Source organism: Penicillium malachiteum (genome assembly GCF_028827825.1).
Source record: "Penicillium malachiteum strain IBT 17515 chromosome Unknown utg000005l:1.0-9002435.0:326005.0-9005861.0, whole genome shotgun sequence".
Taxonomy (NCBI): Eukaryota; Fungi; Ascomycota; class Eurotiomycetes; order Eurotiales; family Aspergillaceae; genus Penicillium; species Penicillium malachiteum.
The window spans coordinates 6,337,787-6,365,294 of NW_026643099.1; the positions used below are offsets into that span (position 1 = coordinate 6,337,787).

The 27,508-nt window shown below is 44.9% G+C and overlaps 12 protein-coding genes across 12 annotated transcripts; 4 read left to right on the plus strand and 8 right to left on the minus strand.

The window, feature by feature from the left end:
* Window positions 1-420: 420 nt before the first annotated feature.
* N7483_012351 (serine hydrolase domain-containing protein) lies at window positions 421-1,827 on the plus strand (the record flags this gene model as incomplete). The annotated part of the gene is made up of 4 exons (XM_057095778.1): window positions 421-808; window positions 870-1,006; window positions 1,062-1,350; window positions 1,415-1,827. 4 exons carry the CDS (start codon window positions 421-423, stop codon window positions 1,825-1,827), a joined length of 1,227 nt encoding a protein of 408 aa, XP_056941749.1.
* Window positions 1,828-2,421: 594 nt separating this feature from the next.
* On the minus strand, window positions 2,422-2,898 carry N7483_012352 (uncharacterized protein; the record flags this gene model as incomplete). Its single annotated transcript, XM_057095779.1, has 2 exons — window positions 2,422-2,581; window positions 2,675-2,898. 2 exons carry the CDS (start codon window positions 2,896-2,898, stop codon window positions 2,422-2,424), a joined length of 384 nt encoding a protein of 127 aa, XP_056941750.1.
* Window positions 2,899-3,967: 1,069 nt separating this feature from the next.
* N7483_012353 (uncharacterized protein) lies at window positions 3,968-5,740 on the minus strand (the record flags this gene model as incomplete). The annotated part of the gene is made up of 1 exon (XM_057095780.1): window positions 3,968-5,740. One exon carries the CDS (start codon window positions 5,738-5,740, stop codon window positions 3,968-3,970), a length of 1,773 nt encoding a protein of 590 aa, XP_056941751.1.
* Window positions 5,741-5,961: 221 nt separating this feature from the next.
* Window positions 5,962-7,256, minus strand: N7483_012354 (uncharacterized protein; the record flags this gene model as incomplete). Its single annotated transcript, XM_057095781.1, has 4 exons — window positions 5,962-5,966; window positions 6,046-6,133; window positions 6,220-6,517; window positions 6,580-7,256. 4 exons carry the CDS (start codon window positions 7,254-7,256, stop codon window positions 5,962-5,964), a joined length of 1,068 nt encoding a protein of 355 aa, XP_056941752.1.
* Window positions 7,257-8,597: 1,341 nt separating this feature from the next.
* N7483_012355 (uncharacterized protein) lies at window positions 8,598-10,941 on the minus strand (the record flags this gene model as incomplete). Its single annotated transcript, XM_057095782.1, has 11 exons — window positions 8,598-8,945; window positions 9,003-9,228; window positions 9,329-9,492; window positions 9,551-9,605; window positions 9,663-9,931; window positions 10,023-10,097; window positions 10,155-10,272; window positions 10,326-10,453; window positions 10,509-10,573; window positions 10,629-10,783; window positions 10,844-10,941. 11 exons carry the CDS (start codon window positions 10,939-10,941, stop codon window positions 8,598-8,600), a joined length of 1,701 nt encoding a protein of 566 aa, XP_056941753.1.
* A 37-nt stretch (window positions 10,942-10,978) lies between these two features.
* N7483_012356 (uncharacterized protein) lies at window positions 10,979-11,499 on the minus strand (the record flags this gene model as incomplete). The annotated part of the gene is made up of 2 exons (XM_057095783.1): window positions 10,979-11,291; window positions 11,345-11,499. 2 exons carry the CDS (start codon window positions 11,497-11,499, stop codon window positions 10,979-10,981), a joined length of 468 nt encoding a protein of 155 aa, XP_056941754.1.
* A 108-nt stretch (window positions 11,500-11,607) lies between these two features.
* N7483_012357 (uncharacterized protein) lies at window positions 11,608-11,961 on the minus strand (the record flags this gene model as incomplete). The annotated part of the gene is made up of 1 exon (XM_057095784.1): window positions 11,608-11,961. The coding sequence occupies one exon, from the start codon at window positions 11,959-11,961 to the stop codon at window positions 11,608-11,610; it is 354 nt and encodes a 117-aa protein (XP_056941755.1).
* Window positions 11,962-15,976: 4,015 nt separating this feature from the next.
* On the plus strand, window positions 15,977-16,558 carry N7483_012358 (uncharacterized protein; the record flags this gene model as incomplete). Its single annotated transcript, XM_057095785.1, has 2 exons — window positions 15,977-15,998; window positions 16,059-16,558. The coding sequence occupies 2 exons, from the start codon at window positions 15,977-15,979 to the stop codon at window positions 16,556-16,558; spliced, it is 522 nt and encodes a 173-aa protein (XP_056941756.1).
* A 1-nt stretch (window position 16,559) lies between these two features.
* Window positions 16,560-17,850, plus strand: N7483_012359 (uncharacterized protein; the record flags this gene model as incomplete). The annotated part of the gene is made up of 2 exons (XM_057095786.1): window positions 16,560-16,764; window positions 16,820-17,850. The coding sequence occupies 2 exons, from the start codon at window positions 16,560-16,562 to the stop codon at window positions 17,848-17,850; spliced, it is 1,236 nt and encodes a 411-aa protein (XP_056941757.1).
* Window positions 17,851-18,491: 641 nt separating this feature from the next.
* On the plus strand, window positions 18,492-19,379 carry N7483_012360 (putative HAD superfamily hydrolase; the record flags this gene model as incomplete). The annotated part of the gene is made up of 2 exons (XM_057095787.1): window positions 18,492-18,511; window positions 18,572-19,379. 2 exons carry the CDS (start codon window positions 18,492-18,494, stop codon window positions 19,377-19,379), a joined length of 828 nt encoding a protein of 275 aa, XP_056941758.1.
* A 907-nt stretch (window positions 19,380-20,286) lies between these two features.
* On the minus strand, window positions 20,287-24,013 carry N7483_012361 (uncharacterized protein; the record flags this gene model as incomplete). Its single annotated transcript, XM_057095788.1, has 12 exons — window positions 20,287-20,527; window positions 20,579-20,597; window positions 20,661-20,858; window positions 20,997-21,131; window positions 21,192-21,256; window positions 21,311-21,844; window positions 21,937-22,807; window positions 22,859-22,921; window positions 22,972-23,158; window positions 23,208-23,582; window positions 23,650-23,812; window positions 23,928-24,013. The coding sequence occupies 12 exons, from the start codon at window positions 24,011-24,013 to the stop codon at window positions 20,287-20,289; spliced, it is 2,937 nt and encodes a 978-aa protein (XP_056941759.1).
* Window positions 24,014-26,198: 2,185 nt separating this feature from the next.
* Window positions 26,199-26,387, minus strand: N7483_012362 (uncharacterized protein; the record flags this gene model as incomplete). The annotated part of the gene is made up of 1 exon (XM_057095789.1): window positions 26,199-26,387. One exon carries the CDS (start codon window positions 26,385-26,387, stop codon window positions 26,199-26,201), a length of 189 nt encoding a protein of 62 aa, XP_056941760.1.
* Window positions 26,388-27,508: the final 1,121 nt, after the last annotated feature.

Below are 27,508 nucleotides of genomic sequence, written 5' to 3' on the forward strand. Positions count from 1 at the left end.
GGTACAACATCCCGGGGTTCAAAGTAGGTGGCGAAAACTACCAAGTACGAACTACCCATAGGTCGTCACAATACTCTCAAGAGTCTCATCCTTGGAAGAGTCAAAGGCCCAGGTGCTAATCAATGGCTTCCAATTATTTTCCCCCTAGTAAACTGTCATATATCATATCAATCTCCCCTCATTACAGCGGCAGCTTGTGTACTAGTATTTATGTTCGAGACGCGCAGATAGTAGTTAGGAAAGTTCATTGGTTAACAGATCCAAGGTTTCCACTTATGTGCATCATTGCCCACCACGGAATACAGAGGGGTTGCCAATCCCCCACTTACCCGCGGATATCTCATGAACCAACTTCGTTTCTCAATGACACACCATGCCCTTCGCGTATTCAACCTAATCTGACATAGCCATTGCCACAAGATGACGTTGCCACCCGCCAGCATTGAGAGACTCACAAGTCGAATCAACAAAGCTTGCGAGCACCCCAATAAAGACCTCCCGGGTGTTACGGTTGCGGTCATTGGTAAAGATGGCAACCTGCTATTTTCACACGCAGCTGGACTGCGCGGCTATGGCAGCTCGGAGCCTTTGAGCACCGACTCCGTGTTTTGGATCGCATCCTGCACAAAAATGATTGTTGGAATTGCTTGCATGCAGCTTGTTGAGCAGGGTCTAATTTCCCTAGATGATTCTGAGGCTGTTGAGCGCTATTGTCCAGAGTTGAAGGAGGTAGGTGTTATTCAGGCCGATGGGAAGTTGGTGCCGAAAAAGCGAGGCCTTACTCTGAGAATGCTCTTAACTCATACCGGTATGTCCGTATGTCAACCGTTGTCAAAGAGGACTATATTAATCGCGGATCATCTGTACAGCTGGGTTCGGATATTCATTCATCAGTCATAAAATTCGGGATTATAGCCGACCGATCGGCTTTGATGAATTCTCTGGAAATTTCGTGGACTTTAAACAGCCATTAGTCCACCAACCCGGCGAAGCTTGGCAGTACGGAGTAAGTATTGACCACTTTCGATATCAAATGCATGTTCTGAGTATTTTTGCAACAGATCAACATCGACTGGGCCGGGAAGGTGCTCGAGAGGGTGACTGGTAAAACACTGAACGAATACATTGATGAAAATGTGTTCAAGCCGCTTGGGCTTGATCAAATCTCGATGACTCCTTCAGACCAAATGAAGGCAAAATTAGCCTACATGCATCAGAGGGATGCTAATGGGAACATTTTTGCTCGGGATCATTTGCTCCGATACCCACTAACGGCTGAGGCTGCGAGCAAGAACTCACTTTTCGCTAGTGGTGGAGCTGGATGCTATTCAACAGCGCCTGAATACTGTCGTAAGTTTCTCTGATCTTATAATGGAATCTTGAAAAGTTTGCTGATGAGCCTATCAAATCTCAGGGATCTTGGCCGTCCTCCTGAACGATGGCACCTGCCTTAGGACCGGAAAACAATTACTGAAGAAGGAAACTGTGCTTGAGATGTTTATTGATCAACTTGCCCACCTTCCGCCACTTGCTCAACACGAGATGACTTCTTCAAAGAGTGATCTCATCACTCCTTCAATGGGCTTGCACCCAACTGTTCCAGGAGATCGCCAGGGTTGGGGACTTACTTTTCTGCTAAGCGGCGGTACTACTGGTCGTTCTATCGGAACGGCACAATGGTCAGGTCTGCCGAATCTACGTTGGTGGTGTGATCGAGAAAAGGGTGTGGCAGGGATCATATGTACTCAGATCCTGCCGTTTGGTGATGATCAGCTGTTCCAATTATCACAGGATGTGGAGAGAGAAGTTTACAATGGGCTATCCTAGAACAATACAATTATTTTTAGTTACAATACTTTTCGGAAGCATAGTAGAGTATTGACAACTTGAAAGTTCGAGTATTGCAATTAGCACATGTGCATGGGCGCAAGATCTTCGGAGCCCTGCACATGGAGGCGCCAGACTATATTTTGACAAATTTTGCCTGGTGTGGCCGACTCGGAGAAGCGCTCACCTGGGCATTTCCCTATCACTTGGGACGAACTCTAGCAGTGTGAATTTTGTATTGTGCCGATGAAGGTCAATTTCATGATTTTTAGGCCTGGATCTCCTACTTTGAAGCCAGCCCTGGAAGCTTCGCCGTCTTTTCTACAAAGAAGCTTGCAAATACATCAAGCAATTGAGCTTTCACATGGGGGGGAGCACTTGAGTAATGAATATGCCTGGCTGTGTTGGGAAATTTATGAACTTACTACATCCGTAATGGCCAAGAACAGAATACCGTCTGGATGATATGCATTCGTTCTAAAAAAAATCACTAGCATACGTTCAAGAATCAATGTAGAGTATCATTCGCAGCTCTCATAAAATCGTCATAATTGAAGCTATGATTCCCGGAATCCTGGAACATCCCAGATTCAATCAAGCAAGGAAAGATGCAAGCTTGGCCTTGTCCAAAATTTCTCCCTCGATCAACTTTCCAGTTGCCGAGATCTCATTGTCAATGCGTTCAAAGCGCACCAATGCTGGAACATTCTGGATGTTCCAGTTTGTGCGATAGATGTTCTTAGCATCTCTCCATCTGATAAGAAAGAAAATGTCAGTCTCGAGGTCACGAAGAGAGAAGGGAACTGTCTTGTTCAGCCTTCACCTGAACAAATAATCGGGGACTCACTCGTGCTTCTGTCCAACGGGAACAATAGCTACTGTGGGCGCAGTTTCGGCAGAGAAGGCGGCATCGATATGTGGCAAGGCAGCACGGACATCGGGACACCATGGCTGCTTGGTAACAGGATCATCTGAAGAGACGAAGGCGATGAAAAACTTCGCGTTGGAGATCTCAGGTAAATCCAGAAGCTGAGCGTTGGCTGGTGGGGTGAAGTCCCTGATGATAGGCATTTTGCAACAGTGCGATCGTGTCTGAGGTTGAGTGTTGAGTATAGTTGATGTGGGAAAGTTCCAGCTGGTGTTGTGTTCCAGATAGATTTAGGAAGCTTGGAAGTTCAAATTGATTTAAGCTGAGGTTTAATCTTTCAAATCCGCCTTGTAAAATGATAGAAATGATATCCCATCGCACCTTCCTCTTTTGCTAATTTGGGGGATTCGTGGCATTTTTCATTTTGAGCCCCACTTTTTATAGCCACTGACCAATCATACATGTCAGATATGATGATATTGGTTTTGATGTTTGCAACATTTGAAATATACTAGGTAGTTACTCTGTATTTCTCAACCTTCCTTAATACCTAGGTATATGATATTCACATATGCATGTTCCTGGCCCTTTCTCGATATATATGTGTATATATATATTATGTATGTCTGCTGCGCTTGTGGAAGTTGAGTCAAGACCGTCAATATGTATATAGCGCCAAGGCTACCAAAATCCCCGCTCTTCAACTTATGTATATCATCATGGATCTATGGTGCTATAAACATTGAATACTAGGTACTAGTACCTAGGTATTGAATGAACACTTGACTGCCACTGCCCAGGTGACAGCTGAGGCCTCAAGTGCTTGAAATGTACTACATTTAATAGTAATGAGGATCAATTCGAAGTTGAAAATATTGAGTTAAACCCGGGCCTCCAGCGCTAAAATTGGACATTTTGAAGGTTCATCCATACTAATACTAGTATTTAAAGTCACTGCCGCTGCCCGCGTCGCAACAACTTGAATAATGTTGCACTGGTTCAAGTTAGTACTACTACATTGCACAACCCTTGAGATGAAAAGATCAAATTCAATCAATACTATACTATCACTGGCAAGAACTCGACTTGAACAGAATTTGAAGTTGGAAGGCCATACTATGTAGTATCAATCAATATAACACGCGTGATCTCAAACATTTGAAAATTAAAACCTCAAACAGAACTTGAAGTGACTCCCGAGCTCCTGAGGCCGAAAAACAGAAAAATTGAAAACGAAGATCGTCACTGGCAAGTACAAAACCAGTCCACCAGCTAGCGACGACTTCGACTATAGAAGTGCCAACAAAATTGCCTGTTGAGAAGACGGCATCTGAGACAACGTGCCGCAGGACCGCCAACTGGTGGTGGTATATTCACTGGACCTGGTATACCCTGTTCACCTGGCGGGCCGCGTGCTCCCTCTTCACCTGGCGGTCCTTCAGCTCCATCTTCGCCCGGCGGGCCTCGTGCTCCCTCTTCACCTGGCGGGCCCTGTGCTCCATCATGGCCTGGCCATCCTCGCACTCCTTCTGGCCCTGGGTATCCTTGCGGCCCGCGCGGTCCATCTAGACCTAACGGACCTTGTGGCCCCGGTGGCCCTTCTATTCCTCTAAGTCCCGGTGGACCTAAATCTCCCATCTCGCCTCGACGTCCTCGGGGTCCGCGGGGTCCTGAAGGACCTGGTTCTCCTCGAGGGCCTCGTAAAGCTTGTCCTCCCTGAGCACCTTGACCTTCAAATGCCTCCGCTTCTGTATCTCCCTCGGGTGCGATGTCTGCAGCTGGTGGACCGGGTATTGGCACTGGTAATCCAACTGGTGCTGGACCTGGCGCTGGACCTGGGGGCCCTGCTTGACCGCCGGCAGGTGATGCAGGTCCCTGTTCCGCTTCTGGGTCTTCATCAGTCAAAGGAAGTGGTGGGTGAGGCTCTACAAGCCTATTATATGGAATTCCAAGATTCCCCATGCGTCTCATCATTGCCATACGAGTGAAGTTTACACCAGCTTCAAGCTGTGTATGCCAGCCCCCTTCTGCAGGAGGTGCGGTTTGTGGTTCCCATCCAATATGTGAGGATGTGGTTGGTCCTCTCCGTGGTCCAAATAACCCATATTCAGCAGTGTACCTTATGGGTGGATGAAGAGAAGGACCCTGCAAAGTCTGGGGGTCGAAAATTGGATTCGCTTCCAACCACATTTTCCCTGTATTACTTGCTTCACTATACACATTGAGCATATGGCGGGGCCATGGCCCACTCAGCCGGGGAAGATATCCTGTATTGTGCCAGATATTACCTTCAATGATTGCACAGGGAACTGGAAGCCACCCAGCATCTAACATTAACGAATCCTCAAACCCCAGTTCAGGAGCGTTTTCCTCATAGAGGGCGGTGTTATCACGCATATTCACAGTCAGCATGATACAAAGTCGAACTGTTAATTGACCGTCAGAATTTCTCAAAACCACGTAGCCCATCACCTGAGGCCAGGGCCAGGTGACATAGCCAAGCCCGTCAACGGACATCATTGAGGCAAGGTCGTCCTGATAGAGGGTCATGATTTGGGACCCTGTATCCCAGAGAAAATCAAAACGGAATCGTGATGGGTGAGCAGCAAATGGAGGGGGGTCCGCATAGTCATCACGCCAGTGAGGTGGTTCCGCTGGGTCTTGTTCTTCCGGTTCATCTGGAGCTTCACCTGGATCATCTTCCATACGCACATCTGGTTCCGGAGGGGGGTCAATTAATGGGCCTGCACTGTCGTCTGGGTTCCAGCTCGCAGACAATACTCGGGGTCGAGGGCGATGTGGCATTGACTGCTCCATCTCCACTGTAGGACCGACGACCTCCCGCTCGTATTCAGTCACACCCCGCCGCATTATTTCAGACAAGCCAAGATCAAGGTACTCTGCAGGTGGACTCTCATCGGCCATCCTTGCTAAAAGCTCAGCGCCATCTGTGCGGTCTGTGTCGTCCTCATCAGCTGCTGAATCCATGGCGGGGAAAAAGCCAGAAGTATAGCCTTCTTCTGCACGAGAGGTTGTTTGAGGCATAGGTGCCAGCGACGGACTGGCTTCCGACGTACTCCAAGGGGCTTCCGACGTACTCCGAAGGCGATTACGCCCTCTTCTTGGAATACTATCGGATCGTGCATCTCTCTGCCTTCTCCGTCTTCTTTCATGTGGACTGCTATCTTGGGATGGGGGGGGTTGACCGGGTGTCCATCCGTGTTTCCGCTATGTCTCTTGGAGTCCAGAACAGCCGAACAATATATTCAACCTAGAAACACGGAAGCATGTAAGTTTCAAGTTTTGCATCATCAAGGAATAGGTGGAAAGAGTTCGAGAGTGCAAAATACCTACATGGTTTCTGAAAGCCCAAATCGGTCCAACATCCGAATAGGAGATGTGTCTCAACTGCTGATCAATAGGTCCAACTTCATGATACTAGAAAAAAAAGAAATCAATTAGAAAAAATGTGCATTTGTGATAACATTTGAACCAAAGCATTCATCAACAGTCATTTGACTTACCCCTTCTACCCAGAAACCCTTGTAACCCTTTAAGGCATAATTCAAGGCTTCAAAGTCTTCAAAGTCAAAGATTTCTGGCTCTTTATTTATTCTTGTTCCATGTGTCCAATAAGTCACCTTTCCGGGTGTCCATTCAAGCGTGTGTTCGCGGTACGCTTTAATGATAGCACGAACATTGCTTAGACTCTGGTATGGATCTTTCTGTTTTACGAGCTCTATTTCGATCAACTTAAGCTCAAACAGTCGAAGTTTGACATGTGTACTGAGAGTAGGATCTGGCTCTTGGTTAAGAATTTGTCTAGAAAAAGATAATCAGTACCAAGCTTAATGAATGAATAACACAAGTGATTGGGTTCTTACTCGTGATCCAACTTGGCCTTTAACAGACCCTTCAATTGTCGCCTGTAAACATCTGGGTATATTCCATCTTTGATCTTTTTTTCGCAAATTTCGATATTGGCATCAAGATCAAATTTGCTAAAGCCCTGCTCTGGCTCAATCAGTTGCCAATCGGACTCTTTCTTGAGCGCCTTTTCAACTTGATCCTGTCTTTTCTTGGTCTCGCTGTCGCTTGGCTTTGGCGACTTGCTACTATCCTTGGAGACCTTGGCATCATCCTCCTTTGGAGACTTTTTGCTCTTCTTCTTTTTATCCTTTTTATTCTTCTTCGAGTGTTTCTTATGCTTCCTCTTATCTTTCTTGTTCTTCTTCTTATGTTTTTTCTTTCTCTTTGAGTCTTCTTTATCCTTTGCGTTCTCTTCAATGGAAGTATTGTCAGTATCCATCTTATTTCTCTCGTCATCTTCACTAGAACTATCATAAATATCCATCTTATCCTCCATAGCTTTGTCTCCATCATGATCTTTTTTTGTTGTCGTTTTTGACTCCTTTTTCGACTTCTTTTTCGTATCCTTTTTAATCAGATAATCATTGACCTTGACCTTGTTTTTTTCCACCTCATCTTGCTCTACTTTAAGATCTCTCGTTCGGACAGACTCGCGAAGATTGGTTCTTTTGTCTCGGTCGGCCTTAGACATGGTTGCTGGAGCCTATTATGGCAGGGTTAATTGATCATGCGAAGAAAAGTGTGGTGTAGCTCCCAAGACTGGGATAAATTCAGTCCTTATATCCATCAATTGGGAGATAGTTTCGAGTCTAATGTCTCTTTGAGCTGTAAAGAAAGGGGATCAATGATTTGGAGAAGCCTATTTTTGATGCGACCCGGTAAGCATTCATCTCCTAAAAATAGGACTCCTTAGATAATTATGTTTTGAAGTTGAAAAATGGTCACTTCAGACCCTTTCTCTTCTCTTTGTAATCCTCTTCGCTGTCCATATATGCCTAGGTGTATGGTGCCCCGAGTACCAAGCAAGTATTCGAAAATCGTGGAAATTTGCCTATCCCACTGATATGATCCAACTAGGTTGAGCTCTTAGCCAGCGGCACATTCTGCGCCATATGGATTATTCATAACTCTCATCGAATACTTGGGCTCAACGATTTCAAGATAAGACTTTTGATGCTTTGGCAGAATCAAAGTCAATGAAAGCAGGTCTGTTTTTTTCTGAAATTCTTTCGCATTTGCATCATCAAAGGGAACGTTCCTCTTAGTCCAGCTCGGGCTATCTGCACCGCATCTGGGATGACTCAAAGAAGCAGAAAACAAGCAGACTAAAATATCTGGGGCGTCAAAGCCGACTCTTGGCAAATTTTCTTTTACCATATCGAGTTTTTTTGGGTCAAATGAGTTATACTGAAAATCACAACATTTGATTAAATGTGAACGGCTCAAGCGAAGTCAATCTTCACAATGAGTTGAATATTTCGATCGACTCAAAGGGGTGAGTTGAGTGGCTATCAGCAGTTCTTTCCAGTGTCCAAACGAGTCCTCGCTAGATGATCAATTTCCTTGTTTTTCTTCCGCAGCCTTTCACAAAGTTTCACGAAGCTGGCGACTAGCGTAAATTCAATGCTCTCAACATTGAAAACAGAAAATTGCCACATTTTAGAGAGATTTTTGTTGCTGGAGTAACGAAATGACTGAAATAGACAGTAGCCCACCGCCTTTGGTTTCCAGGCAGCAGCAGCCAACATCTGCATCTGCACAAGTTAAACTAGAAAGGGTAAAGAAGATGAAAGACAAATAGAATTTCAGGAAACCTCCAGTCTGAAAGCAAGGACTTGAGTCTTTTTTTTCTGGTTTACAAGTTCCTTGATGTGAATCTTATAGCTGCAACAGGCTATCCAACTCCGGGGCTCCCCTCCATTTCGGCTGGACCAACGTTCTATCTAAACAAACTTAGTCCACTCAATCATTTACCTGTACGTTAACTCATATACATGGCAAACCTATCAAGTCAGTCTGAAAGGCTGGAAGTCTAGGTGGGCACATCTTCCTGGTCCACAATCGACAAGCTCGAGAAACGCAACCATTTCTCGTTACTGACACTGTAAGGCATCGCGCCAATGGAAGTGCCATATGTCTTCAATGAAAGAGCCATTAAACCCTTCTGCTTTCCATCGGGCCCGTAGACCATCAAGCTACAGCTGTCACCATTTCGCATCGGGCCCTCTCGTTGTTTATCTCGGAACTCGAACAGAGTCGCCCGACTCTTGGGGCCAGCAGCGAGCAGAGTAACCTCTTCGCCCTTGACATTGATAGTGAAAGCCCGAAGCCAAAGGTCCCTCTTACGGTTGTAGAGGTGGTATCGTTTTCTGAATTCGATCTGCTCGGGTCCATTACATTAGAGGAGAAACTTTGGGTCAATGGGAGAAAAACTTACTGCGGGGGCTTGGTTAAGCAGCGTCTCAACTTCAACATCAAAGACATTGAACAAGCTGCTTTCTTCCAAGGCAACTCCAGGGTATCCGTTGTTGAGGATATTCAGGATATCGTCCGGCAGTACTGGAGTTTTAAATTCGCCTCGTATAATTTGACTGACTTTGCTCAGAACATTGGTAGTACCAGTTGGAGTTTCCTCCGGCTCTTCCAATGCATCTTCCACCTCTCTCTCTTTTGGAGGAAAGACTGTTAGTCTCCTATCCACTGACATGCACGGGGGACAGGGACAGCTTACTAATTTTCCAAGCATGGTGCAGTGACAGATACTCAGGCTTCTCGCGGTCCTGTCTCTGGTAGTCTTGAAGGCTGATACGGAAGCTAATAACCTCCTTCTTCCTTGTGACCTCCGCTATGCGCGCGAATCTATCTGGTATATCCTCATAGCCGGGAATCTGGCCAATGAATTCACCAAGCGGGGTAACATCCTCTTGCTGCGATCTGGTATTAGAACGAGTATACATTTGGTGACGACAAAAAACGAGATATTACCTTGATAACTCTCCAGTTCTGAGGCGGAGCAACGGTTGGGCACCAGGCAGGAGGGCTTGACAAGAATTTTAGCTTAAGTAGATCAGGGGGAAGGCCCAAAAAAGCAACTTACTTGTTACAAAGTAGCGTGTCTCCACCTTGAGCCTGCCATGAAATAGAGTTTTGCATGCTTCGGTTGGAATTGGAGCTCTGAGTTTTGGTTTGGTCTTCTTGACTGTAACTGGCGCTTCCAGAAACGTATTTAGAAGAAAAGGATGCGGCAGCGGCAATCTTCATGGCTGTAGCAGCCTCCTCTTCGGTACTTGAACCAAGGGCGGAGAACTTCTCAGATGAGAAGAGTCTGCCTCCTAGCTCAATCCGAGTGGCAAAAAAGTGGCCTGGCTCTGATTAGCTTTGGGCGCAGAGGGTATCAATTCATTCAGGTCTTACCGTATTTGTGATGGAAAGCGATCAGAGATGCCGCGTCTTTCACCCCCGTCAGGTCATCCGCGCATTCTTTCGACAGGTCAACGCCAAACTGATCCAAGTACAGAACAACACGAGGGAACTAGCCAAATTTTTTCATGAGTTGTTTGATACTGAATGAAAGATGCGGAAAACTTACGTTGTAAGTGATGTTCATGGTGCTGGTGTCAGAAGTGCTTTGAGTACTCAGAGCATTGCTCTCGCTCTGAGAGAAGCCAGCACTGACAGCAGCACTGAAGCCGAATGCTCCGCCTTCCCTATTAAGCAATTAGAGGTTGTCCACCAATACCAAGGCCCGAGAATGACTTACAAGGAGGCTTCAGCCTCAATTGAAGAAAATGAGCTGCGAGCCATGGCGGATGATACAGAAGATTTGGTTTCGAAGGCATCCACATAGGAATTGTCTCCGACAGTGAACCGGGGGATATGGAACGATTGCTGAGGTGATTTTAGCACTGGTCGTAAAAATCATTTCAGGATTGCGGGGACATACCTCCACCTTGACATCTGCGTTGGGGATTTCGTGCAAAGCAAACTTTCTGGGTCTCAAAACAAAGGCTAACAAGCCGTTAGGAGGCTACTTTTGTCACCATATAAGATGTAAGTAACTTACCACAATAGGGAGCACGCTCAATTCTGCGAAACTTCACCTTCTTCGTTCCATCGGTCATTTGCCCCAAGTTTGAAAAGACGAGCCGATGGGCACTCAAAAGGTTGTTGTTGCGGATGACAGCGTTCCATTCCTTCTCGGACATCTCGGATGGGTTCCTGATGTCGTTAGCTTGTCAGCGGTGGGTTACCTCACATATCAACATCTGAATCTCTTACACAGTTGTTTCATTACCCTCAGCAACCCAGTCTGCACGATCGAAGGAGCTCGCTAGCTGTTCGAGCGATGCTTTGAGGAGTTCGGGCTTGTCCTGCATGGTTTGTCAATCCCTGTCATTTTATAACGCGAAGATCTCATAATAATACACTCAACTTCAGGTTCAGCTCTTTTTTGATGAGCTCCTTTGCCTCTGTCTTCCGATCAGTGCTTTTTTTGTCTTTCACCGTTATATAAACGTTGTGAACCGTGACTTTGGAGGATTTTTCTTTCTTCTCTTTTTTCTCTGTTTTCTCTTTTTTGTCCATTTTTCCCTTGTCCTCTTCCATATTCTCCTTTTCTTCCTCAGGTTCCCCCTCCGCATCCTCGGAGAGAATCTCCAAGTAGTCTACAAATAGAGTAGAATCATTGACCTTGGCACCAGTTGCGCTGCAGAATGAAGACCCCGCTCTAGAAAATCATTAGCTCCTGATCATGACTTCTCAGCTAAGAAATCCACACACCTGCTGGCGTCGAGACCACCATTGTCAATGAGGGCCGTTCGTACATCCGAGAGAGTTTTTTTGGAGATGTCGAAGTCTTTCAAGGGGACGCAATTGGTCTTCTTGGTCTTCTCCTCATTGGCATCAAAGAGGTTGACATCTAGCCGGACCGACATGATAGGGTTTTTGAAAGGTGAAAGTCTGAGAGTGAGCAGAACAAGAGGAAGGTGTCGATTCTTTTCAGTCGCGTTGGCGGAAAATTGCTGTTTATGTATAGTCGCCTCTCATCCTAACTCTGCAAGTTTAAGCCCCCTCATCTCGGCTCTGTTGAGCTCGTCACGGCTCCACTTTGTCGGTACTACTTGTCCCATACGAACTACTCCGTGCAAATTGACATCTGGCTGCACTGCAGAGCCGAGAGATCGCAGATCGTACCGATGCAGGGTGACTGTGGGGCGATTCTCGGACCATGTCCCAGACTCCCAAGTGATTGGTGAGAGCTGTGCATTGGCAACGATGATCATCGTCTTTCTCGGCGATGGATCCAGCGCCATCTCACACCGCAAAACCGGGTATATACTCCGTACTCGGTTGACCTGCATCATCTTGGTCTCGATCTCGCAAGAAACATCAATCATTGTTTCTTTTATTCTTATTGGATTATATATCGACCTCCCCTTTTCAATATGGATTTCATATGATGATCTTGGGCCCCGGAGTAAATGAGAAAAAGGTATAAAAACAACACAGCAACCAACTGGAGCACATGAGGCAGTGCTCAGGTGGGACTGATAGATCTACAAGGCAATTTCCGGATAGGGGAGAGGCTTGCAGATTCTGCTACGTGGCCAGCTACCCAGGTGGTATGAAGTAAAGCAAAATTAAATCTTTACCTCGGATATTCAAGAAAATAACTTCTCCCCCGGCCAAAAGAGATTCAAAAATGACAAAAAACATACAACAGCATGTCCAAGGTGGTGGTCACCGAGCGCCCACGAATCCAGCGTGGGCGGCTCGCCGTCCGATTCACCTTCTTCAGGGCCCCGGGGTAACTTTGGAATCCGGGTAGATATTCACCTACCTAGATATCATTCACCTTGACTGGCAGCCCATATATCGAAATGCACATTTTCGCAATTCAAATTTTCGACTGCGCGAGTGACCCCGATTCTACTTCCTCTTTTTGTCCACTATATCCTCTCAATATTTGAAAGTGCCATTACCAATACAGCAAGATATGTACCTACATTCTGGTTCAAAAGTCTGTGGACACTTCTCCTGCCCCCACCAATTTTCCGACTTGGCAACTTCAAAAATTTGCAACTCGGTCAATATGGACGCATTTGGCACGGTAATTAGTGCAAATCGTTCGAAAAATGCAGAATTATCAGATGTTGAGCGCAGTTTGATTATTACAGCTTATAAATTAGGTGATAAACCTACTCAAATTGCCCGCTATTTTCAAGTTGCGCGTTCAACTATTTACAGCACAATCAAGCGATTTAATACACGCAAAGATATGCAATCAAAGCCCCGTTCAGGTCGCCCGCGCAAAATTGGTACTAATCCACGTATGGGCTGGGGTGCTCTAGTTGCGGAGGTTACAACTGGAGAGATTAGTATCTCAAAATCCACTATTTATCGCGTGTTACGACGATATAAATTACGCAAGTGGAAATCTCGACGCCGAATTCCATTGACTAAGGATGATGCTCTACACCGACGTCAATTCTGTCGAAAATGGCGGAATTTTAAGGAGACAGAGCGGTTAATCTTCTCAGATGAATACTCCGTGCATCAACAATCAAATTCGAGTAATGAATGGGTTTTTCGACTATCATCTGAAGCGTATCACCAAGATTTAGTCAATTTAATAAATTCAGGGCATGATATCGCACAAATGGTCTAGGCAGCTATTTGGATTGGTGGTAGATCTGATTTGATTATTATGGAATGTGATCCAGAGTCCCCAAGAGGTGGTTTTTCAAAATTCCTATCAAGACGCCCTATAAGAAGGCCTGTTAGACCATTATAACGCAGATATGATATTTTAGCAAGATAACGCACCGATTCATATAGCTAAGAGCTCTCAGGAGTTCATAATGCAACATAGAATTCATACAATGGATTGGCCTCCGCATTCCCCTGACCTCAGCCCAATTGAACCATGTTGGCGCTTACTTAAACTCGAGCTTCTAAAATTGAAGCCTAATTTTCGACAAAGCGGTCGCAGTTTAGCTGCATGGGACAAATTCCATACAATTTTACGACAAGCGTGGTGGATAATACCACAGCATACAATAGACAGCCTTATTCGATCGTTTCCGCGCAGAGTTGAAGCTGTACGCCGAGTGCGGGGATATTACACCAAATATTAGTGTAATTAATCATTATGAATTAATTTATTCAATTTGTCAAAAAATTCCATGGAATTTGGAGCAAAATTCGATTTATTATGGATTTTTCAAATTGGTGGAATGCGGGCTGGAATATGGAGTGTCCACAGACTTTTGAACTACTAGTGTAGGTACTAAGCATGACCCAACACTTATGTGCCTGGATCATATTGTGGGCTTTAAACCTTGGAAGAGTATGATAATAATGAAATCCAACGAAAGGTTCTGCTGAAACTGACTAAAGGTACAGGACAAAGCAGTCCTTTTTGCCCTGTAAGGAAGGCTGCTTCTTATGTGCTGCGGAAAACGATTAAATGATTGAAAAGGTTACTTAAGTTTCTCGTTACATCCAAAGGCTATCGGCCCTCCAGATATCCAGACATACTGCGCCTGTATAGAGTGAATGGGGCGAGGACAATATGGCTGCCAGTGGATTGAAGCAAGGCCCGAGATCGAAATAATGCTTGGGTGTTTCAGATAATTTGCTACTGGTCTGAAGAGGAAAAGGAGCATCAAACTCCTATTTCCTACTAGAATATATAACATATCCTCCCTAGACATATCAAATTCACTATATACATGTACTGTACCCGTGGACCTTCTTCTATCTCTTCATAAGTATTGTTGTATTGAAAAAAATCCTAATACCAGGTATTCAACTGGTGTATTAAGGGATAGTAATCAGGGCTTAGGCGCGAAAGTCCTTTTGTGAGGGATGGTATCAGATTAGGGTGGGTCCTTATGAGTAGGGTATCGGCAGGATATCGGAGAAGAGTGACTTGACAATCACACAAATACTATCTCTTAAAATCGAGACTAATTCTTGAAGAACTTGGAACTTGGCCCACAGAGGTCCTCCTAAATAGTACGGACCCCGCTCTTGTGGCCTCAGGCGTTCAAACAAGAATTACATAACACGAAGACGAATAACTCGTTAGTTAACTAGTTACCTTGACACCTTTTGATTGAAAGTATCTATCCACCCGTTGCATATCGCACTCATTGATTTTCAGGGGGTTGGATTGATTAATTTTAAAGTTATGCAAGAAAATCTTGGCTCTTCCTCTATAGAAGTCCTGTAACTGAAACATTAATATATTCAATAGAAATAAATCTCAAAGGTAATAATAGAGATTTTGAAGTGGGAATTGTGAAGGGCTCTATAAAGACTGAAGCAGAACGATATAGGCCGGCATGCAGTTTACATTCATACTTAAGGAAGAGGAAGCTATGTACACGATTGGGGAGTTATAAGTCCTCTTGTGGGTCACGTGTGGGGCCGTACGGGGCTTTGGGCTTGTCGGGCACTGATTAGCCCTCATCGGGTTCAACCCGTTACAGGAATAGCACCTAATATAAGCCTTTTGAAAATGTAAGTAGCCTAATATTCTAGCAATAGGAATATTCTTAAGGGTAAATTTCAGTATTTATTATTATTTAGAAGATTGGAAATTTTTAACAAATAAAAATTAAAATGCAAAAAATGTTAAAGAATGCTAATATTTAGATCTCCCAAAAGTTACACGCCGACTGTGTTAGGGGAGCGGACATAAGACCTACGCATGCTGCTAATGCGAAAAAGCGCTTCGTGAAGAAGTTACGTAGGGGCTCTCTACGAAAATATTTAAACCCCAAAATTATTTCGAATTTCTAAGACATCATTATTTCAAAATTCTACTATAGGCTTGCTTTGAAAACGGCCCAATACTCTGGAGTCTCTACAATCTTATTCATAGTATGCAAGAATATGGCAAATAGATATTAAGGACGTCCTAATCGACGGGCATATCAACAACCCCGCCAACACCAGCACTGGTCATTAAGACAGTGAGTGAGTAAGTCTGCTAACCAGAGAGCTGTAAATGATTGGGAAGGGGACGAGGGAAAAGCGGGTAATCAGGCTTCGTGGTTGGTACGATCCTGAAACTGGCCCTCCAACAAACATGGCTTATCATTGGTGCATGACTTAGACACGGCTCGGGGCGCCCGGGACCTTGGCCAAATATGTCGGTAACATTAGCCTTAAATTCTGCGAATGACGTGTACTTCTAACGAAAGTCGACTTTTACTTCCCCCCGGGCGCGTCCTTTTCACATTCATTAGCTTCTTGTTTTTTTACTAATCTTTGCTTGCTATGTGACGCATTTATGAGGCCGCATTAACCGTACAACTTTTCTTCATAATCGCTTATCGGGTTTCGGATCCGGATTTCATACTGCTAGATACACCTACGCCAATTGGTATTATATGATTGGAAATGGAACGCAAGAAATCCGCATGTAAGACCAACTCCAAATAGATTTCCTGTGCTCTATGGTCTGATCAAACCCGTTTCATAGCTACACCGGACAATTACATCCGCGCCATCATCTCTCTGTCTAGGAGAAATTCGAGTACGTCTTCTTTCCCCGGAAACAATTATGTCGACATCGCAGAATGGCTGCTACAAGACCGCCATATTCTCAATTCGAAAATCGTGGAAGAAGATTACAACCTCTTTTCTTCCAAGTCTGAACATCCTCATGACTTAGTCGTGGTATATGACTGCCGAGAGAGGAAGTGGGGCGTGAAACATTACTATCAAGACCAACATGAAGTTTTTTCAGCTGCAGCCTCCATTCTCTCTGAGAACTCAGGGCAACTGGTCTTCATCCATGGCTTCATATCACCGTCTTGGGTGTCGGTCCTTGGAAGTAAATATAATATCAATCCCGAATTCTTCAGGCGACACATGGATTTCTTATCTATCAATGACGGTAGACACTGTTATAGTTTCCCATCGCTTACTAGCTCCTCCAACAACATGTTTCGGCTCTGTGTGAGCACTCTTCTTCATTAGGATGATATTGGGGGCAAGCACCTGCAATCTGAGCGCTCAGCACAACTCACTGAGCTCTCAAAATACAAGATGTACCAACTTGCATCTAACAAAGTCTGCTGTTGGGGACTCATTGGTACGCGAATACAGTACAGTGTGCGCGTCCTTATCAGTGATTGAACAGTGGATATCAATTTATATCGCAAGAACAAATGGGCGTTGGACTGGTAGGATGTTGATATGTTTCCCTTTATGATAATATTTGCTGACTTCTATATTCAGTCATTGCCTGGATGGACCACGGAAGATCCTTGGAAGAATCGCCCCCAGGACCGTGGACTAGTCACATCGAGGCCAAGGCAAGACCACTACCGGTCATCCAACATCATCCTAAAATGGCGTTTAGAACGACCACCAATCGCCTAAAGACAGAGGCGAATACCACGGCAGAGTCTCTACAAAGCACAACCTTGCTTCCTCTGCAGTACGATTCTTTAATGGCGCTTGTTGATCTGGCTCCTCGCGCGCCCCAGGATCCACTGACCATGTGTATCCCGTTATTTGCCCACGCAGCATTCTCTGAAGTGCAATTTCTGAATCTTATGGAATCCAGAATCCATATTCAACTAGACCTGATCGTTGCAGATCATCTAGCTGATGCATTAGGAAAATTGCAAGACTTTACCAACATCCTGAATCGACATACCCAGCACCTGAAAGATAGTGCCCATGCACTTCGCAAATTAGTTGAACAAAGCAGGCAGGGGTCAAGTTTTGCCGACTCTGATACTCTAAGCACGAAACTTGACGTTCCCTCATGTCATAGTCCATGGCTACCCCCAGATATGGATAGACTTGGGGAATTTTCTCTGCCTATATTTGACGGTACCTTTACCCCGATGGGAATTATGGAAGATTATGATAAACTTTGCATACGTTGTACTGAATTATCCGGAATGTGCACGCAAGGCATAAGTCTAGCCATGAATAAAGCCACAATTGAGGAGTCACGAAAAGCCATCGAGCAGTCTGGCCGGCTCAAAAGGTTAACTCTACTTGCTACCCTCTTCATTCCTGTTAGTTTCAGCTCTAGCTTAATGGGTATGAATATTGATCTTCTTGGGCAAAATACAGTGAAGTTTTGGTGGTTTTTTGTCTTATGTGTTCCAATAACTCTTATGGCTTATGGCTTCTATCTTTGGGACTTTCAGTTCCTTAAGTGTTGCTGGGAGAGTTTCTGGAAAGGATATGAAGGTACCACGCGAAATTTGAAATTTGGGAGATACAAGAAAAATTCTGAATGTATTGCATGATTGAATCCTGTTTTTCTGAACATCTAGTTGTACCAATTTCAATAGCAAATAAGGTAACTTCCAAGAAGGACATTCAAATTGAAGGGTCTTCCGAGACAGAATACTATAGCACTTAACTGATTTATCCGCCTAGCAAAAGGGAATAAGGATGTGTTAATTTTGGATATAACCGCCTAGCCTTTCGTACCTAGTTTGAATTTTATTACTCTCTAGTAACTTAAGGCCTCTTATAGGGTCTAAAATCACACTACTGTGGGGCACACTCTATAATAAACAGCATTCATCGGTGTCTAGGAGGATAAAGTTTGCACATTTTTGTTATATTCACAAATACAGGAAGAGAGGAGGAGAGACTAAAAATCATGTTTATGTGATAAATAACTCTTTAAATATTTACTCCAGGAGTAAGCCGTTGACAGCTATGCGACATTTCCAGCAAGGAGCAAGGCCCCAATTTAGCTCAGTTACAAATAATCATCACGTGAGTCAATCTGAATGGGACCATTCCATACCAAGAAGAGGGGTTTTATGGGGCCAGTATGGGCGAAGTTAACGTTCACAAATAAGCTGTGATTATCTTCGACTTCACCTTATGTTACTCCTGGTGACTTACTAAAGTCTTTGGTTTTTTCCAGTCCCTCATGGCGCGCCCCGAAGTAGCGTAAGTTGTCGACACAATGGTCAGCTTTCTAATATTAAATCTAATAAGCTTTTCTGCCAGCCTTCCGGCAATCCGTGCCTGCATTTTTGATCTAGATGGGCTTCTCATCAATTCTGAAGACATGATTACTCTGGCCACAAACCAACTCCTTGAAAAGTACGGAAGGCCAGCTTTCACTCCGTCAATTCGAGCCCAGCTTATGGGTGTTCCGGACTCCACAAACAGCGACATATTCCATAACTGGGCGAAATTGCCCATTCCCCGTGAGCAATTTGCCCGTGAATTGAAGGACCTGATGGGAAGAAATTTCCAAAACTGTACACCACTACCTGGTGCGGAGGCTATTTTGTTGAACCTTAGTCGTGGAAGTAATCCTTCTGGGGACAGGATTCAGCTGGCGCTGGCATCCAGCACCAAAAGCCAAAGCTACAAGATGAAAATGTCAAGATCAGAAACAAAACAGCTATTAAGCTTCTTTCAACCTGATAGACGGATCCTAGGTGATGACTCACGGGTCCGACAGGGTCGAGGCAAGCCGGAGCCTGACATTTATTTAATCGCACTACAGTCACTGAATTCATACTCAGATGACGATCTCATTTTGCCAAGCGAATGCTTGGTATTCGAGGATAGCGTGGCTGGAGTAGTGGCTGGAAGACGGGCTGGGATGAGGGTTGTTTGGGTACCCCATCCAGATATGGTAGCCGAGTATCGGGCTAGTCAGAAGGATGTCTTAGCCGGAAAGACCGGAAAGTTTGAAAGAGGAGATGACTGGCAAGTAGGAGAGGTTGATGACGGCTGGGCTGAAGCCATATCAAGTCTGGAAGATTTCAGCTATGAGAAGTACGGTATCGATGTGCAACCTTGAATGACACTACGAACTACGAACCAGGCCTAGTCAACATTGGGCGTTGTCAACTTTAAGTTCTTACAGCTCCATGAGCCTACCTGAGGTATTTTAGGCTCGGCAATAAATCAGGTTTCAATTCTCCACATGCAAATTTATATACTCTGTTCCATAAACCGACTGTATTCCTGTCGATTCGACTTCCGAAGACACAAATACGTATAAACCACACTATCCCGAAATAGTAACTCTGAGCAGATATCATTCAGTTCTAAAATTTTTCAACTTGAAGCCAGTCAAATGCCTTCCAGGCTGGATTCAAAAGCATTGGCAAAGATGGAAAATGCAAATTGCACTTATCATCTCCTTTAGTTCGGAAATATATTCACTTAGTCCTACGTAGTACTGCAAGCGGTGTTAGCAAGCATGGGCACTCCATACAACCCCAATGGATCATTTGTCAACCAAGTGAATTTTATGTTACAAGTTTTTGTCCACTTACGCAGAATCGTCAATATCATGTGAATGACCATATCTGTGACGAATGTAGCCGATCGAATGCCATAAGGACGACGCAGGGAACTGGCAAGTGCGATTTTTGCCCGAAAAGAGGTTTATTGGGAGGTCCTAGACAAAGGTATGGTGTAAAGGATTACCCCACCACGCAATAGTCTCTTCAACCCTCCCTCCTATAGACTCAATGCCTTCTTCAGATAGCACCGAATGCAAGCTTCAATCTTAATTTCGGTTGGCACATACCACCATCTCAATTTCCAGTCCTCCATATCCCCACTGGTCTAACCCAGAAAACATACGAGCGGATTAGAAATAAAAATTTTCCTCGAATCAAGATGACAATAAAATTGATTAAAACCTAGGCATTGAGGAAGATAATTGCGATGTCGGCACAGGAATAAAAAAAGTCCCATTACCGGGCCCAAAAAGCAACAATTTCGTCAAAGTCTTGCATCGTCAAGCAGTTCGCATCTCGATCCTCCTTAGTAATTTGCTTTCTCAAGCGACAGGCAACTTTAAAAGCAATAGAAGCTTTTTGAGTTTTGCCAGTGACTTCAAATAATTTTCCCTTAAGGAAAGTAGAGCGGGCGATTTCGTTGTTATGTGCACTCGGATCAACTGACCAGATATCCAGAGCCACATTTATCATTCCCCTAGTAGATGTCAGAGAAGACTTGATCCACTCCATAGGAGCACACACTTACATTGCATTGTCATGCTGGCCTAGTCATATAAGATGCTCGGCGACCTTGTGTGCTACATTTGCGGTATAGAAATCTTTCTCACCCACTGTTGTGAGCATATGGTGCCATGCTCGCTGGTGATATTCAAAACTATCATCCCATTGTTTTTGGGCCGCACGAAGGTTTCCAAGCGCATAAAGGATTAGTCCGGTTCGGACAGAATCCCTGTCATTCTTCCCGAAGGCCATTTCCCTACCAGCCAAACTATCAAGAAGAAGCTTGTTGCACTCCTCAAACTTGCCTTGTGCAAGAAGGGCTCAACTCAAGTTTGCCTCTCCAGACCGGGGTATATAATTGCCCAGCGCTTTGCGAATGCGCAACGCCTCTTTGAGATCCGCTTCACCTTCTTTATATCTTCTGTCCTGTATGCGAGAGATACCTCGCTCTGCGTAAGCGAGGTACAATCTCTCGTCCTCAGTGCCCAGGCTTTTGCATATTTTGGAAACTAGATCCATGGAATTCTCTTTGTAAATTCGGCTGGTTTCAAAATCACTCGCATCCATGGCGATAGAGCCTAAGCAAAAGTAGATGTCCGCAAGCAGTGAATCCCGGTCTCCATGTGTTGTAGACTCACAGATACTGCGAGCAGTATCGAAAAAACCATCGAAATGCTTTGTTCGCCCACGTTCTTTTTGGTACCTTATACTATGAGACCACATGATTCAAAAAAATGTCGGGAGATTGTTTACGTACCACGCAGCCTCAGTCAATAACTTTGCAAAAAGCAATTTAGTGGCTTCAGTGAGATTTGGAATAACTGGCCATATCTGGTGTATTTTCAAAACGTGAGGATAGATTGCCGCACAATCAGGCCACCTTCCAACAGATAGCCTGCCGCCGGTTGATTTTGGTGGAGGTAATTCTGGCTCTTTTGAGGGTTTGGGCATTGCCGAAGGCCAACCTGCCCAAAGAGTACGTATGGCATGATCAATAGTTACTTGTTTCTTGCCGTCATTCATCGTAGCGAAGACGATGTCTTGAATGATCCGGTGGACAGATACTTGCTGCTTTCGTTTATCTCTTTTTATCAGGGATGACTGCAAAAGATCAGTACGAGCGTCGATGTAATTACTCTTTTTGAATTCTGTTCCCTCGATCTGAAGGAATTCTGAAGCCACTTTCATCAACAAGTCTTCACCAATGACATCTGGGTCGACAAATGACATCACCTCCAATAGTTGTCGAGATTGGAACTTCAGCTTCTCAAATGCCCAAACGGTGGAGAGGCTAAAATCGTACGTGACTAAAGTAGTATCGAACTTCGTATTGTAGAGATTGCATGTTCTTGACGATCCATGTATAGCTCGAAAAATTCCGACAAGCTGAGGTCTTGTCGTCGGATGATACCAGCCATCTGTGAGATGGCTAGGGGAACACCGCCAAGAACATCAGAAATTTGCTTGGTGAGATCATCCGATTCGTTTGAGCTAGCTGAGAGGTTATTGAAAAGGGAATTGCTGTCCTGTCGTGTCAATGGACCGAGATCCAAGCCAGAAGGTCTTCTCGTAAACATGGTTTTCGCCAAGGGATCGCGACTTGTGATGAGGATTGACCCACTTCCTTGAGGCCAGTAATCAGCTAGAATCATAGGATCATCTGCATTGTCAAAGACTAGCAGCCATGTCGTTTCAGAGCTAGAGTCAACCGGTTGTGCAAAATCGTCCGAGCCCGACAAATATTTCCGGGGATTGGAGAGCCATCCTCTCACAATTTCCCTGGTAACAACCTGGCTTTTGGATTCCGCCAAATCTTCAAGTCCCAAGGCCAACGATATTTCCTGATAATGGTGATCAAGCTTTGCAATCTCATCTGCTATTACCCAGAAAACAGCATCGAAGGATCCTTTGTGACGTCGGGAGAACTCACGAGTTATTTCTGTCTTTCCAATTCCCCCAAAGCCGCAGAGTGCAAATTGTCTGAGACTGTCGCTAGAATTTGTCACTGTGGATTTCGAAGGCAGAAGCTCTACGGCAAGGCGTTCCAAGATATCCTCGCGGCCGCAAAATTCCTCATTGACTGAATGTGCGTTCAGAAGAATGCAGGGAAGATGAAGTGGCTTTCTTATTTCCGAATTTTTTGGGGTTGGATATAGAATATCAACGCACGAAACAGATGTTCCTTCTGTTGCATTGTTTGATACCCGTTCTATTTCAGTTTTGGATATCCTATTCGCAGGAGCCTGCTGACCAACTACCCTATGTTAGAGGTTGAGATCGAAAAAAATGTTCATACAGGGCTCACCATTCTGCGTTAATCCGCTCAACGAAGGTGAATAAGCGCTCATGGTCGCGTATTGGTACTCGTCTACGGTCATTAGCATATTTCGGTACCTCTTCGGTAGCTTCATAACCTACAATCCTCGCATCGCATTGCAACAAGATTTCCGGCGCTCTGCAATGTCTCATAGATAAACTTTTTGAGCTCTGGTAGGCCTTCTCCATCAACACTTTTTGTAAAGAGGCATGTTTCAAAATGGTCGAGGTTGAGACCAATTACTGATTCCATTGGCGCAAAGGTCGAAGAGGCTTCACGATTGACCAACTGGATGAAAAATTAGTTTTAGAAGCAGGACCAATAGCTCGCTACCTACTTGTTGATATCTCTGTCGGAATTTTATCGAACTGTTCCTTGATTCTCTCATTTCGTAGACGGACAGTATAGGAGTGCGGAAAGAGATCCCTTCGAATCTATCTGCAAGGCCCAGTAAAATAGTGCCCTCTTGCTCAATGTTCTCATTTGGTATCTTGAAAGCCCTTTTGGTCGTTGCTTCCAGAACTTCCCGAAATCGCATAAGATTTGTTGTTTTGTCACCATAACGATGTGGAGTGCTTAGGAAGACGACGCCCGCGATGGCGTTGACAGTGGATCCATACCGAGTGAACTGGTTGTTGGCAACGCACAGCGCTTGTTTGACTATAAGGCTACCTAAGCTGTGACAAACGATCAATATCGGCTTTTTGGCAATCTAGAGAGCGAATGTAAGTAAAATTGCTGGCCGCTAGAAGGAAATTTGTCATGCCAATGCCACTGACCTGATTTAGATCAGAGTCGGATCGCATGTCGGATAAACTTTGGAGAAGGTCGTAGCCTAGCATCAAAAGTGATTCCCACGACGGTTTGCTACCCGTGAATGGGGATACTCGTAGGCAAGCACGCATGCCGCAGCACCGGATCCAGGCAGAGTAGTAGGCCACTCTGGGTTAGCAAATGGCCACGTCGCTGGTGATTGAGTCCCAATGCCTGGAATAAGAATGATACTAGATCTATGGATAAGAGAGTGATTTTCACGTGGTACGGGATATTTTCTTACTCAACACCATCCTGGGCAGTATCCGCTTGATCTCGTACTAAACGAAGGCGGCCTTTGGTCACCGCAAAGTTCCTGATTGTAGCCATGACAATGGTACGCAAAGTTTACTACGCTTCTAGTAAATGAACTCTAATATCTGTCGTAGGAGAGGAATAAGATGGTTAGCAAGAGAAGTTTTCCTACAATTCTCTCGTCAGGTGCGGGGTCACAGGTGCATATCACATGATCTGCAAGTGTGCACCCATATCAACGAGAAGCCCAGATAGGTATTCTTCGCATTTGTACGGCTTTGGTATTGGAGATTTCCAAACTGCGCAAAGATAAATTGTGCAAAAACCCGGTAGAATGTATTGTTATAGGTGCAATCAGAGAAGAAGACGCAAGATAATCTGCCCTGACTCTATATGAGCTCTCCATGAGCTGCTTTGTAACTAAATAACAGAGTGGATTGTACATAGGGCAATCTTGACGGCGCATCAGCCGACGGGAAAAATGCAGACATTCACTGCCCACCAAATGGAGTAATTCCATTATTTTTTTTTAAGTTGGTTAGAATCCAGCGATGTACCGTGGTTGGGTGTCGAGCTAGGGGCGGGCCGGAGAATAGCATAACGCAATCAAACCACCAAAGCTAGCTAACTGACCATTATCCGAAATAGCGTAAGCGTCTAATTTCCCCGACCGACGATCTGTCGACTATTGGGAGGGCTCTCCAATGATATTTATTTCCATGGGAGCGAGCCATTGGTTTCTGCACCTCTTCTTTGGTCAGACTATTCACTGCGTCCTTGGAGATAACCAAGAACAGACTAGATGGTTGTAATAGCCACGTTGAATCTATTTTCCGTAATCAGCTCCGATTAATTCACGCCACCAAAAAAGATATGGGACTCGGACGCGGGTGGGAAAGGAGGGAAAGCTTAGCGAAAGGGCCACATCAGCGTTTCAGGGGTGTTTAGGGCGATCGGGTAAAGAATATAGGGCGTTCAGGGCATTCAGTTGAAGGAGCCTGAACTGGCTGAAGAGTAGGGCGGCAAGGGGAGCCTGCCTAACGATTCAAGAAATAAAAAAATAAAAACATACAACAGTCAGGATTCGCATGTGGTCACCCACCATACTACTAACTGACCGGCGTGTGGCTTAAGTACGGCTGAGCGGACGGGAAGCCCTGTTCTCCACACCCTGTGGTCGTATGTATTTGATTGAGCAGAAAAGTAAGTTATATCGTGTAGGTACATTTAAAGATTTGGCATAATTGTTGTTGTGGAGTCGCGCGGCCAGAGAAGGGGGAATGCACGAATTACAATAGACTGAGAGCGAGCGAGAATCACCTGCACATGTGTGGTTGCGCGCCGTACTGCATTGACAGAACTACATGGGAGCCGGAACCAGCCTCCAGGGCTTCCAAGGTTAGAATAGTAATGAATTGGGGAACGCGAAATTCATACTCGAGTGCTTGGAGCCATGATTTGGCAACTTGAAGTAGATCTTCCGCACATGCAGTTCCTTTTTCTCTGGTCGCCACCGGAGCATCCGAGTCTTCGACATCAAACTGACAAACAAAAGATTTTCTTCTATTTCAGGGGTTTTATGTTTACTTTCAAGTCCTACAGGTGGCTGAATGAGATTAGAAAGCTTGCATTGGCCTAACTCATAATCAATAAGACGACCTTAACGGCTGCTGTTATGTAGTAGCAAACATCATTATCATTAAAATCGTGATACCGTCAACTTTGATTTCCTCGCTCTAGAAAATCTTCTGGCACGTGTGAAAATATAACCTTGAAATCTGACGAGCCAAAATGGTGTAATCATTGATTGTTGCAACTTAATACGCCCGCAATCCTGGAACGCCCGTTGCTTGGAACCGAAGAACGACATGGATTTCCAACACATAATAGCAAATTCCTCCGCAAAATATCTTTCAAAGCAGTGAGGCATCCTAGGATAGCATCCGACTTGTAGTAAGCCACGTTATAGCTGATGCTAACATGCAGACTATCCTTCCAAGACCAAATATGGAGGCAGACAGCTGGAGTAAGCGTTTGGCATAGAATGCCGACATTCTCAACCGAGAAAGGGCCATATTCATGTTTGATATAGTCGTCAAAATTACCCATACTACTGATGAATGGCTGACTTGAAGGGGGTGGCGCCAGGTTGGGCTGCGCTGCGGCTTTTTTGAGCACATCCGTACTAGCCTTCCTGTTAAATGGATCACAAACAAACATTCTATCACTTTCTTTCACACCCCAAGAGGTTTTGTTGATTTTATTTGTAGTTCTCGAGATTTCGGACCAAACCATCCTTCACAACAATGGGTGTTTTGCCTAGTCGTATAGATGGCGCATGTTCTGCACCATTGAATGATGGCGGGAGAAACTTGCGCAGGTCAAATAAGGCCCAGGCGACAAATTTCTTGGGCTGAGAATCACGATCGTTCATATCAGCCAGTTCCATGATTGCTGTAGTTTGAACTGAAGTTGTTATTGTAATATTCTGTTTACGCGTAGCCTCGCGTAGAGATTTCGATTCCTCGGGAGAGCAGCTATCTCAAGTCGTTTCATTTCAGCAGGTAGCTCTTTGGCCTTGGGATCGCCAGGAGGTGATAGCCCGATTGTTGGTTGGGAATCAATATATTGTTGGATCAATTCATCGGCACTTCTCTCTCATTCAGGCTTGGACTTATCCGGCATTCCAATAACTGTATCGAGCGAAGGGACAAGGTTCTTGGCCTCGGTCCCATCAAATATTTTAGCTATGATAGGATTCTCAAGGGTAGATAGAAATGCATGTGTCATGAGCATAGCACCTCGACCATCCCACAGAATATGAGATGAAACCCAAGCGAATTCGCTTGTAGCGGGGATCCAGTGAATGGTCGCGTTGGCATGGGGGGCTGAACGGCGATGCTTAGTGAAGAAATTGTCCGCAGAGGAGCATTCGGTCTCCACTTGGAACGTTTTATTGCACCAATTCTCTGGCGACTGATCGTCGTAAATCGCATATCATCGCTTTTCGCCGTTGTGAACCTATAAAGCAATATCAGGATGGCGAAATCTCAATGCTTTCCATGCGTTACGAAGCCGATGGACAATATCTTTGATTTTTGTTGAGAAGCCAATTTTTGTCGTTATCATGAACATCCAATGCTCACGATTGATTGGTTCTCCTTGGCTGCGGATGAAATGAAGCATTTCATCGTCCCAGTCGAATGGTCGACTCCAGTAACTATCTTTTTGAGTCCACGACATGTCTTTATCACGGGTGTTTTGATGAAAATTCACCAAACGATGGCTGACACTGGACAACGAATAACTGGAAGGATTCCAAGGTTGTGTCAAAAGAATGGGTAGGATGTGCGCTTATCATCTCATTCATATGTCCGATCGTTGTACCCGACCGAGAGCCTTTATACAAGGCCCGTCCCCAGATGTGTTCTTGGAACCTGGAAAGTACCTAGGTTGCGTAAAATTCCCCGCTGGGGCCAAACCCGAGCTTTATGTGTATGATGATATTAAAGTGGAGGAAATATAGATTCTGCTTCTTAGTTTTTACCATGACATAGAGCGCTTTGACCG